At 39.8% G+C, this 13,197-nt stretch overlaps 1 protein-coding gene across 24 annotated transcripts in view; it reads left to right on the top strand.

Annotated features, from left to right (window-relative positions):
- MGA (MAX dimerization protein MGA) overlaps positions 1 to 13,197 on the top strand; it is a 132,071-nt gene that overhangs the window by 50,220 nt on the left and 68,654 nt on the right. For 4 of the 24 annotated variants that reach the window (XM_019725430.2, XM_019725431.2, XM_019725434.2 and 1 more), the window contains exon 2: positions 11,830 to 12,957. In XM_019725430.2, coding sequence (XP_019580989.2) covers positions 11,894 to 12,957 — 1,064 coding nt within the window. In that variant the 5' untranslated portion in view covers positions 11,830 to 11,893. Of the gene's footprint in view, positions 1 to 4,979; positions 5,721 to 11,829; positions 12,958 to 13,197 lie in introns of those variants that run through there. The other 20 variants (XM_074327889.1, XM_074327887.1, XM_074327886.1 and 17 more) reach the window with 11 other exon arrangements.

The raw sequence follows: 13,197 nt of genomic DNA, 5'->3' as shown, positions 1-13,197 counted from the left end.
GTAGTCTAGGAACTGCTATGTTGACCACTGTAGCTCATTTTCATGAGGCAGTGGTACCCTTCATGGAAAGTAAGCATGGCTTCTGTTATAGGCATTTGCAGACAAATTTTCAATGTATTTTTCTGTCATAGGCTTCTTGATTTTTGCTTGATTCTAGCCTTGCAGTTTACTGGCTGTCTCCTAGTCATCTTCTAGTGCTAGTAGTACTAGTTTCTGTTTTATACGTTTTCATGTGTGTTTTAAATATCTGTGCTGCTCTGGGCTTAATTAGGAAAACTCCCTGTTCTTCCTTTTATGCTTTCTTAGATAAGACATTTCTTCCAAGGGCTTAGTTGAAAACTTCCATGTGGAAAACTTGCATGTTTCTCTTAGGCCTGTTATTTTTTATTTTGTAATCCTTCTGAAACTAGCTGTTTGAACATTTATTTTACTGATTTTTGACGTTTTTCCTTTAGATCTTAGTAAAACAAATTCACCGTTACTAAAGTGTCCTTTCATCTTGAAGATACTGTATTTACTAATTTTTTTTCTTGTAGATGAGTATATGCAAATGGCGGTCTCCATTGCAAACTTGTTGCTTTTATTACCAGAAGGTAAATTATAGAATTATAACATTTTTTTCAACACAAAGAATCTTTTTGCCTTTGTTGATTTTTCTAGGTAATATTCAGGCAAAAGTCATTCAGGCAATAAGTACTTAGACTTTCCTAGAAAATTATTCTTATCTCTGCAAGCATCTGTCCTGTCAATATTTATCCACTCCTCTAAGGAGGAAAAAATTTGGAATAAGAGTCAGTGGTACTGGTTTTTCCTAATTATGACTGTACCCCTTGGAAAGTGTTAGCCAAAGCTGGATGCTCGTTTGCTTGTATAACATGAGGATAAGTAAATGTATTATGACCCTGTATTCCAAATCCCAAATTGTTGGACATTAAATCAATATTTGACACTTGGGTTTGCCTGGAAAATTGGAACCTGTGATTTCATATTCATGTATTCAAGAAATACTATGTGTCTGCTCTGTTCTAGGCATTGTGCTTGGCACTGGAATAGAGTGGAACTAACCGTTTAGTTGGCAAAACATTCATTGATACATAGTTTAAACAATAATTACAGTTGTGGTAGATGCTGTAAAGAAGTACAAGGTATTATGAGAACATACAACAGGGAGACCTTATCTGATCTTGGGGCTTAAGGAAAGTTTCTTGAAGAAGTGACATTTAAGCTTAGGCATGAAGGGTGAATCGGGAAGATCTTAAGCAAAGGGTAAGGAACGTGATAATCGGGCTTGAGCTATGGGGCAACAAGAAAGAATGGTGTTTCTTAATGAACATTGATAACATTCCATCACATCTCTCCTCTTTTTCCATCCTTCTCTTAACAGACATTTTCTAAAACATGCTTTTAATAGCATTACTCTCTGATTTAGAAACTTAAATCTCTTCGTTGGGTAGATTATTAGCTCCTTTAGGGTAGGACGCTTGCCACTTTTAATTCTTTAGTCCAAATTTCAGATATTGCCAATTGACATGAGTTGGTTTTAGGTGCAGTACTAAATGGTAGGCAAAGATGGAGGTTGTATACTATGATTCCCTCTTTTTTCCCCTCTGCCTATGTACACACAATATGTAGTACACAAGTTTTTATGGCCAGTGAAAGACTTTTTGTTAAAAAAAAAGAAAAAAGCAACCTCTTTTGTAATCCAGTCTATATGTAGCTCTTCTTAGAATGGTCTTATTGCATTGAATTAAGGTGTTGTAAACAAGACCACAAACCAGGGGTTTTGAAGGGTGCTGATGTGTCTCATCTGAAGACTGAGGTCATTTTTCTTCTAGTTATTTGGGAGAGGTATGTCTTTAGTAAATATTATAACTGAGAAGGTGGGATCTCAATAGATTGGATAAGGAATATAGTTTGTCTAGTTGGTGGACTCTGTTAAATTGTGCCAACTCTTTGGGGTTCTAGTGTAGACATTGAACAGTGCATGGGGTACCAGTCTTTCCTCTATCTTCAGAATATACAAGGCACTCAAATATTTGTTGAATAAGAAAATGTGCATGTAAATGGGATCAAAACTGTGTACTTGCTAGGCCAGATTATTTATATTTCATTCAATATCTGTTCTCATCTCCCTAATATGTAGTTAAATTTCTTTGAAAGTTCAACCAAAGAAAACCAAGGGAAGGATTTTTGTGTTAGGCTGGACAAACCAGGTAAGCTATGATAACTGACAGAATTCTAATGGCATGGTGAAACTCAGGAGCATCCACTCTAGCAGTTAGCTTGGCTTTTTAAAAATTCAGGTCATATAAGGATTCCGTTTTTAAGAAAGGTTTTTTTTTTATTAGGGAATATTGGGGGACAGTGTGTTTCTCCAGGGCCCATCAGTTCCAAGTGTTGTCCTTCAATCTAGTTGTGGAGAGTGCAGCTCAGCTCCAAGTCCAGTCACTGTTTTCAATCTTTAGTTGCAGGGGGCGCAGCCCACCATCCCATGTGGGAATAGACCTGGCTCATGCTCTAACCAACTGAGCCATCCGGCCACCCCTCTTGAAGCTCAGTGGCAGTTTGTTGTCTTCAATCTAGTTGTGGAGGGCGCAGCTCACTGGCCCATGTGGGAATCGAACCTGCACCCCTGTTGTTCAGAGCTTGTGCTCTAACCAACTGAGCCATCTGGCCGCCCAAGGATTCCTTTTAAAGGAAGATACACACACACACACACACACACTCACTCACACACACACACACACACACACACACACACACACACACACGGTGCCAAAAAATGTATACACATTTTGAGAAAGGAAAAAAACTATTAAAATTACACTGATGGTAACCACTTTGAGAACCTCTTATAATTGCAGAAGTCAAATTAACTTGTATTCATTTTTTGTTCTTAGTATATATTGAGTATTACAATTTTAATACCGTTTTTTCTTTTCTTAAAATGTGTATACATTTTTTGGCACCGTGTGTGCATGCACACAACACGCACCCTCCCCCTCCACACACACACACACAACCAAGGACCTCAGTTTGATAAACACTGCATTAAAAGTAAATGTTGGGGCAGCCGGTTAGCTCAGTTGGTTAGGGCGCGGTGCTCTTAACAAGGTTGCTGGTTCCATCCCCGCAGGGGCCACTGTGAGCTGCGCCCTCCACAACTAGATTGAAACTACTACTTGACTTGGAGCTGATGGGTCCTAGAGAAACACTTAAAAAAACGAAAAAGTTGAATGTAACCATTTAAGAGGTTACTTGAAAAAGCAAACAACAAAAAAGTGGTTATTGATACTAGATGATGTTAAACCAAAAGTGGGCCACTGAATTGGTGTGGCAATATTATTATTTTTAGATTATATAAAAACATTTATAAGCTGATTCTTGATAGTACATCTCTAGACCTTTATACATTAGGCAGAACCCACTTTAAAAAACTGGTAGTTTACCTTTCCCACCAGGAGATCCAGTGCTGAATCTTGAAAATTTGGTATTTTTAAAAAAGTATCTGGCACTTCCTAATATGTTTGCCTGGTACAGGGAAAGAGTAGCTAAAGAAAATCTCCATTTTCCCTCCATTCCAGGGTGGCCTCACAGATTCCCCAATTAGAGGTACCATTTCTGTTAATTTCTCTCTTTTGAGATCCAACTACCACTAGGCATGGTTCTTAGCCAGTCATCAGTCATTGACACTGCAGGACCAGATGCTTTAATGCTAAGTCAACACAGATTTTATTTCTGCCTTAGAAAATGGAAATTTTGTGTGAGGAAATCTTAGACCATTGAAAGGAAGGCATTCTTTGGTGGGAGAGTCTGACAAGGCAGCTTGCAGGAAAGGGGTTTTTGGGGTCAGAGAAGAGGAAGAAGGTGTCAAAGAAACTGTTACTTTTCAGTTTTGCCTAGGATCTTGGTATTATTCATTTGTTGCACTGGTAATGCTCTCGTGCCTGATTGGGGGTTTCAGAGCAACTTCAGAAGTCTGTAAACTTTTTCACATTTTCCAGTCCATACTAACTTCCTGTACAGTTTCTTCCCGTGGTGTGGCATATTCTGAGGAAAAGCAGAACGAAGAGAAAGAAGAACCCTCCTAGTATGCCTGGAGTCCATCCTGCTCAGATCGGTCCTGTTGGATAAGCCTCCTCCTCTTGGGCTCCCTTCTTTGAACCTCCTCATTCTCTTTCTTCCCAGTTTTGTGTTTAGTCATCTAGTCTGTATTAGGTTCTTGCTAATTCTTCTAAAAGAGTAAAAGAAAACAGTTTGGAAACATGGACCACAATTTCTGCTCTCTTACTACCTACTTCTCTTTTGCCTCTTTTTTCTCACTTTAAATAACTCTCCCTTTTTACTGGAGTGTTAGCAACACAGAGGAAAGAGAGGCTGGTAAGGAATAGTGAAGAAGAAAGATAATTTTTGATGTTTGGTTGGGAGAAATACTGTCCATAAACTTAGTTCAGCAACTGCCTGACAGATGTTTGATAATTTTTTCTTTGCACCTCATAGCTTAATATTTTGAACAGACAAAAATTGAAAACACAGGATCCAGGATTAAAGGTCAGATAATATACTCTCTATCGTGCAAAATTCTTGTTTCCAAGTTTTACTGTTTTATCAGGATATGTTTCTCTTTAATCAGGCACGTTAGTGTCAACTCTTCTTCCCTTTCCAGTCGGCAGTTGAGGTTTTCGTTCTCCCCCTACTTTAGTCCTAGTGTTCTTTGGTCGAAGATGTTGCAAACTTGACAGCTCGTCCCTCAAGGTCTTTTCTTCAAGGTTTCCCGACGTTCTGGCGTTATCCAAGCCCAAAGCACATTGGGGAGGAATCCGTCGGATTCATTTGACGGGCTCGTGAAGCCCTGGGGACTGCGGATCCCCATGTGGGTGGGGCTGGGCGCGGCAGGGGCGGGGCTGGCGAGGAGCCCTAGGGAAACGGTAGAAGGCACAGTTGGGAAAGCCCGCGGGCAAAGGTTTCACGGTTTTCACGAAGGCTTCGTGTGCTAGGCTGAGGGAATTGGGGTGCCTCCCTCCTGCCTCTCCTTTCTTGATTCTGGCATCTTCAGTAGACATTTCTCGGTTGCTGGGACCCGGAAAGCCAGCGCCTTCAGCTCCAGGGGCGGGTCCCAAGGGTCTCGTCGCTGCTCCGGGGCTGTTGGCCTCCTGGTATTGGGGGAGGGGCCAGGGAGGTGCTGCTCGCGCCTTCTTTTGCGCATGTGCGATGGGCTCCGAGCGGGTAGGAGCGCGTGCGCGGTGACGTGGACGTCCGGATGCGCGCGCAGGCTCTTCAGCTGGAGCGGACACACGGTGTGCGAACCGAACAGAATAACCCGCCCCCAGCGGGATGTGAAGGACTACGGGTGAGGCCGGCCACGCCCCGCACGGTAACTCTCTGGCCAGGGTGGGGGGCGTCGCTTTGGTACTGGCCCGATTAGAGTTTTTCGAGAGTTTGAAGCTCTTGTATATTTGAACGGCGTGAGAAGCGTTTCGCTGAGCGATCTTCGCACGCCCGGGCCAAGGCCCGGCCTTGCGCGGGGCCGCCTTTGGCGCGCGCCTTTGGTCCCCCTAAGCAAGGCTGCGCATGTCACCTCGCGCGCGTTCCCGGCCTCACTTCCGTGTCGCGCAGCGAACTAACTGGGAACATCGACGCCAGAGAGCGGCCACGAGGCGGGTAGGGACGCGCCCATAGCGCGGCCCTGCGCTCGCGTGCGTGGGTTGCCGCACCGCATGGTATGATCCGCGTGACGACTTCCTTCCATCCGGGCACGGGGTTTAGGTCGAGAGCCCTGCTTGTGCACTTTGCATTTTAGAGCTCAGGTCTCAGGGTTACAAAACTCTGAGGGAAACGGTGCTGACGTCGCTTTTCTGAGGAGCTGTGTGCAGCGTTTTGACACCTGTACAAATGTCTCCTCTAGCATGTAATTTCCGAGCAAGTTGTTTGAGGCAGGACAGCTAGTTTAATAAAGAAGGAGGGCGAGGAAGAGAGCTGTATATGAGTGGGAACTTGGTAAACAAAGGACCGGTAGTTCGTAAGTGTAGAAATGAGGGCGGGGAAAACAGGTGGGAAGAGCAGGTGTTATTTTCTTTATCCCTCTGTTGGGGCAATCTTTGGCTAGTTCTCTTGTTTATGAGGCTTCCAGTTTCTGTTAAATTGTCAAGTAGGTCTCTGCCTTCAGTGGTAGGTGGGTGGGGGACGTAAATAAACCGCTCTGAGCACCAGCAATCAAACTTGAGGAATCTGTATGCGAAGATTGTGGAGAAGTGAGGGATCATTTCAAACTGGGTTGGAAGTGGAAAGTGGTAGTGTCTTGCGGTGAAAATTTTTGCTTTGCTTTTGGAACCCTGGGGATGCCTCCTGGCTAAATGCATCCTTTTGGTGGAAGTAGGGAGAGGTGAAAAGAGATCTGAAAGGAGCAGAACACAGTGAGTAACCAAAGTAATATTCCAAGGGAAGACCACTCTCCCAGGGTTCCCGTCGCGGGAACAGACACGTGGATCTAGAGAAAGCTCGAGCCCACCTGCGCGCCGCCGGTGCATGTTGTAAAGCTCCCCAGGCTTCTGCGGCGGAGTCCCTGGCAAACGCTGCCTGCTCTGCCTCTACATTTGGGCACGACGCCGCCGCTGGGCTGCAGGGAAAGTGCCTGGAGGCGTCGTGACGGCTGCTGGGAAGGGGGCTGGCCTGGGAGGGCAGGGCAGTATGGCTGGTTCTGTAGTCTCCACGGTAACAGAATGTGACTGGGTCTAGCCGAGCGATCGGCGGGTTCCTGCCCGCGGCACGTGATCTGTAGGGACTCTTCCCCGGAAGAGCTTTCCTTGCGGCATTTTTTCACGTGGTTCTTGGCCAGCGGGCCTCTGCAGTTGAAAAGCGGTGATTGTGGGCCCTTGATAGTCGACGGCGACTGCTTCTCTCAGGGACTGGCAGGAGGGCTTTTCGTTTCTAAGGGTGTAGGATCAGTGTTAGTGCTTCTTGCCGCTGTAGCGTTCTTTTCCAGCGGTTGTGTGGGTTGAGTGGGTTGGGTTCATTTAACAGAAAACACAGGTTTAGGAGTTGAGGAAATTCAGTGCCCTAGGTACCTTGCCATGCTTACTCCAAGGCAAGGTGGCTGTTTGCTGTCCATTTCTGCCATAAGAGGTCTTCAAATTCTTACGCAAGTGCTAGGGACCTCAAGTTGTAATTAAGGCACCATTCCTAGGAATAAAACATGCTCCTGAAGCCAGCATTAATGGTATCTAGGGATAGAAAAGAAAGGAGCGTCCTGCCTCAGGCAGATGCAATTCTGTGCCTTAAAACCGAAAGCTTTAGAGATAATATTTGGAAATTTACCTTATTAGGGTTGTGGTGATGATAAAATACCCAGGCTATTACCTAGCCCCAAGTAAGTGCTTACTAATAGACAACACGTACCATTTAATTATTAAAATTAACCTAATGACGGTTAAGAACTGGTAGATGGCTATTTTACTGACTTTGCCACCGTTTGCTGTCTTATTTTCTGATTATATTTGTACCCCAAATCTGTTTTTAAGATTTTTCAAATTTCTGGGCTCATAAATTTGAGTGACCCTATCCTGACAAGTTTTCAGAAATGGAATTTAATGTAATTTAATTTAATTTAACCATAGCCTCGTACTGAATGATCATATAAAGGAACCAACTAATGTCTTGGTGCATACAATACAGTAATGCATTTGTTGGATGAAAGGTTATGGTTATTTTTAGCAACTTTGGAAACATTCAGAATGGGCTGACCAGTTTTCGAATATTTTGTGTTTTTAAAGTAAAGTTTTAAAGTAACTATTGATTTGGAATTTTGATATCTATCTATATATATGTACACACACACATATAGATATGTGTATATATACATATATATATATATATTTTTGGTGCAGTACAAACATCATTGAATTAGGTAACTACCTAGTAAACTAACTAGTGTATTTTGTAAGTTGTATAAGGGTCACCGCTTTAGTAGTTAAACATTTCCCAGAGACACATTTAGAATAGAGACTGAAATTGCAACAATTTATGAAACCTGGCACATTACTTACCTGAAAAAACATTCATTGTGAAAGCCTCTCTGTCTTTCTACTGTGACATTTTCAGAATGTTACTTATATATTTCCTATCTATAACTAAACTTATTTCCTCCACTGGTTATTAGTTATTTTATGCAGATGAATGCTTGCTCTTGAAAAACTGAACTGAGATTTTTTTGAACAAGTTACATATATGTATCAAAACTGTGGTCTTCCTTAAAGCTATTAGAGAGCTAAATACAGAGTATTTTTAGAATTTTGCTGGAAGGAGTTTTATTTCTTCACAAGTGGCCTACCTCTTCCTAAAGTACATTTGCAGTTTGCAATTAAAGTTGTCTTAGACTTTACAGTGGTATTGTGTGTGTGAAACAGCTGAATATACTGAATTGACTATCCTTTGATTAGGGAAGTGGAATCTCTGCTTAAAAATTGATGTGGAATAAGAATTCAATTCCTTGTTTCTAAACCAGTAGCAAGGTATGGCTCAAGATAGATTGTTTTGGTCATAAATTAGGTGTTTGGTTGTGTACACGTTGATGAACTCATGGAATAACCTGATTGCAGGATTCTTTAAAAAAAGACCTTATACAAATCATGAGTCTGAAAGTTCTTTTTTTTGTCTTCATACACATTTTTACATTTTTATTACATTTTTAAACTGTATACCTGTATACAGAATTCAAATACGGCAGTCTGACTTTTCTGCACTTAATTTTTTTTTTAGGCAATAGAGAAAAATTGAAATGTGTATCTATAAAGTTAGCGTTAAATTTACTTCAGTCTAACACAACTACATTTCTGTCTGTTGAATTTTTGACATTTCATAGATTAATTTTTAAGATAGCAATTTTTAAAGCATTGGTTAAAAAACTTCTTTGCCCTAGTTACACCTATAATCTGAAAACCAAGCTTTTAATATTGTAGAAGACAATTTTAAGAAATTCTTAACCTTTTAATGTATTCATAGGTTTGGGATAGCTAAAAAAAATTTTTTTTAGGTAGTTCTTTGCCACCATAGTCATACTTAAATGCGCTTAAGAGTGTTTTGCATAATTGCTCACAAAAATCGTTGGTGATTTGTAACAAAATTTTGAATTTTATGGACTAAATTCAGGATTGGGAATTTTGCATTGAGTATACACTATTGTGGAGTTATTAGTTTTTATGAGTTCTTTAAGCTTTACTATTATTACAAAGCCACCTTATTCGTGACTTCTAAGTGTGTTTGAATTTTGTTTTATGAATATCTTATAGGTGTTCCTAAACTTGTTAGTTTTAGGAAATCAGTGAACTTAATTGCTGTAAGCCTCAGGCAATTTTTGAAAAGAATCACCCTAAGTTTTATCTCTTAAAAAATAAACTCCAAATCAGAGGAGTGATTCTTTTTTCACCTTTTCTGGGTATTAGTGCCTTAATGTTACAAGGTGGGTTTCTATTTCTGTGTTTAATTGTAATAGGAAACAATAGCCAACCTTGATTTTTTAAAAAACCTGTATTATCCTCAGGCTAGAGAATATATTAAGTTTTCTGTTATTCTCAGACTAGAGAATATTTTAAGTTTTGGAGGGTTTTTGTTTTGTTTTGGAGGGTTTTTTTTTTTTTTTGGTGATGGTGGCTAATCCTGTAAGAAGAGATAGAATTCAGATCAGATGCTTTGCTGCTTGTCAGTACCTCTTATGAAAGGTAAAATTAGACTTTTTAATTAAAATGAGGAGCACCAAAAAGTGGCTGAATTTGATTAATCAAAATTACTGACCCAGTTACAAAGGAGTAGTGATATAGCATCTTCCTTTTTGTGTAAAGGCTGATTGGAGGTGATAGCTTTGTGTCTTAGAGAATGTTTAGGTAATTTAACACCTCAGTTCAGTTGAATTAACAGTCTGAGATTCCTTTACAACTTTTATTGAGATATAATTCGCATAGCATAAAATTCACCATTTGAACAGAAACCCTTGAGTGGTTTTTAGTTCCTGAACATTTTCATCACCTCCTCCCCCCACCACCAAAGAAAACCCCATACCCATTAGCAGTTGTCCCAATTATCCCTCTTCTCGGGCAACCACTAATTTACTTTCTGTCTCTATAGATTTGCCTATTCTGGACATTTTGTATACATGGAATCATTCAGTATATGTGGTGTTTTTCATTATAACTTTTAAAAATTAACTTTCAATTATTTTTTGAATGGGTTGTGTATGTTCAAAAGATACAAAATTTAGAAAGTGTTAATATGTATTTTACCAGCCACACAGTTTTCCATCCATATAGCCAATACTACTGGTTCCTTTTCCGTCTTCACAGTCTATGTCAAGCAAATACATACTTTTTTCTTCCTTTGGCTTTATTATTATTTTTTTTAGTTTATAAAGAAAATGTAATCTATAACAACACTTTTGAATATTTTGCCCTTAATATATCTTGGCAGATAACTTCGTATGTGTCCATAAAGTTGATATATTTTATTTTATAGCTGCAGAATCCACGATAAGGATGTACCACCATTTATTTAACCAGTCTTCATTGATGGACTTTTTTCTTTAGTCTTTTGCTGTTATAAATGGAAATGCAGGAAATAATTTATACATATCTTTTATTATGGATGTGTATGTGTGCACGTGTGTATTTAAGATAAAGTCTTAGAAGAACTGCTATTCCATAGGACATATGCATTTGTACTGGATAGTTAGTTTCATGTTGCCTCTATTATAGAGAGTATGTCATCTTACTCTCAGAGAATCGTAGTTGATCTAACACCCTTTCCAATACTTCTACCAAACTTTGCTTTGCCAGTCTGATAAGGTCAAAAACAATATCTCAGGATGGTTTTAATTTGCATTTCTCTTATGTTGAGACTATGTACATTTTCATAGCCATTTGTTTTTCCTATCCTTTGCCCATTTTTCTATTAGACTTTTGGTCTTGTTCGTTTTTACATTAGGGAACCCTTTTTATATTAGGGTTTTTTATATAGAGTTTTTTATGATATAAGTTGCAAATACTTTTTCCCAGTTGGTCATTTGTTTTTTGATTTTGCTTGGATGGTTTTTGCCAGATTTAAAAAAATTTACATGCTGTTGAATTTATCAAAGGTTTTGTGTCCTACTTATTATCAAAAAGATTTTCTCAGGATTTAAGAATTAAAAAATTACACTGAGGAATGGGGGAGGAATTGAAATATTTGATCCTTATGGAATTTTGTTCAATGTAAGGTCTGAAATAATGAAGCCAACCTTTTCTTTCCCAGTAAGTTCCAGTGATTTGTCATGGTTTCTTTAAATGTATGTACTGGTAAGTTAGCATTTTACTTTTTTATGAACCCATGCCAGTACCATAATAAAGAGTTAATTCTGTATAGTGGTAACAGGGAAATTTGTTTATTTTTACTCATCCCAGGAGTATTTTTTCTATGTAACAGAATCCTCTGGAAAATTAATTTGTAACGTGTTGGGATCCTTTTTAAATGCTAATAACTGTCCAATTTAATCTTACGTTTGTATACTTTTATATAGTTTTTCTAAAATGAATATAAACTTTTATTTTTATGTGAGATTACAGTATCTATAGTGAGTTATTGGAGGGCTGGGACATGAGTAATTATTAATTAGATTAAGGTGAACTTGAAAAAGATGATTAAACATTCTAGGATAAAGATTCTTACGGTGATTGAGGGAAAGGTATAAGCAACATCTTAGAAGAATTTAGGACTATGTTTCAGGGATAACAACAGTCATTGTGCTTTTGTTAACAAAGTAAATATTCACTTAATTAAAGGGTTTTTGTTTTTTTGCTTGTTCTTTAGGCTGGGAAGGTCGTTGTGACTATGTGGTGACTACACTTATCTTACTGAGTTTCCCGCTGGAATCATGGAGGACAAACAGCAGATTATATTGGCTAATCAAGATGGTGGGACAGTGGCAGGAGCAGCACCTACCTTCTTTGTCATCCTAAAACAGCCAGGAAATGGCAAAACTGATCAAGGAATTTTGGTTACCAATAGGGATGCCTGTGCTTTGGCCAGCAGTGTGTCATCACCAGGAAAATCAAAAGGGAAGATTTGCCTTCCAGCTGATTGTACTGTGGGAGGAATCACTGTCACCTTGGATAACAATAGTATGTGGAACGAGTTCTATCATCGAAGCACAGAGATGATTCTGACCAAGCAGGGGAGACGCATGTTTCCTTACTGTCGTTATTGGATAACAGGTTTAGATTCAAATATGAAGTATATCCTTGTTATGGATATATCTCCTGTGGATAACCATCGTTATAAATGGAATGGTCGCTGGTGGGAACCCAGTGGGAAGGCTGAGCCCCATGTTTTGGGGAGGGTTTTTATTCATCCAGAATCTCCTTCCACGGGTCATTATTGGATGCATCAACCAGTATCTTTCTATAAACTCAAACTTACTAACAATACACTGGACCAAGAAGGGCATATCATTTTGCACTCTATGCATCGTTACCTGCCGCGGCTTCATTTGGTACCTGCAGAAAAGGCTACTGAAGTGATTCAATTAAATGGCCCTGGTGTCCACACTTTTACCTTCCCACAGACTGAATTCTTTGCCGTAACAGCTTATCAGAACATTCAGATTACCCAGCTGAAAATAGATTACAATCCATTTGCTAAAGGCTTCCGGGATGATGGACTGAATAGTAAGCCCCAGAGAGATGGAAAGCAAAAGAACAGTTCTGACCAAGAAGGGAATAGTGTTCCCAGTTCTCCTGGTCAGCGGGTCCGTCTTACCGAAAGTGAGGGGTCAGAGGTACAGCTAACTGATTTGGATCCTTTATCTAGGGGTCATGAAACATCAGGCAAGGGTTTGGAGAAGCCTTCCCTTCATATAAATCGAGACTTTCTTGGTTTCATGGATATTGATTCATCACTTGGTGAAGTTCCTCAGCTGAAGCAAGAAGTTTCTGAAAGGTAGGTAACAGTTTTTCTATTCTTAAGGGTAAGAAGAAGATTTCGGATTTACCATATTGGTTGTGTGGACTGCTGATTGTAGACACTGATAATGTAAGCCACTAAAAAATACCACAACTGCTTTTACATTCTGTGAAGTGACAGTGCATTTTCCCCACTTTCCAGTTCTTTTGGGTTGATACTAGTCAACTAATGTGTCTGAGGTGGTATGGGTGATGTGGAGCAAGCGCTGAGCGTCTT

The sequence above is a fragment of the Rhinolophus sinicus genome, linkage group LG03 (assembly GCF_036562045.2).
Source record: "Rhinolophus sinicus isolate RSC01 linkage group LG03, ASM3656204v1, whole genome shotgun sequence".
Taxonomy (NCBI): Eukaryota; Metazoa; Chordata; class Mammalia; order Chiroptera; family Rhinolophidae; genus Rhinolophus; species Rhinolophus sinicus.
The sequence above is the reverse complement of the archived record's forward strand: the minus strand, read 5'-3'. Positions and strand labels throughout refer to the sequence as shown.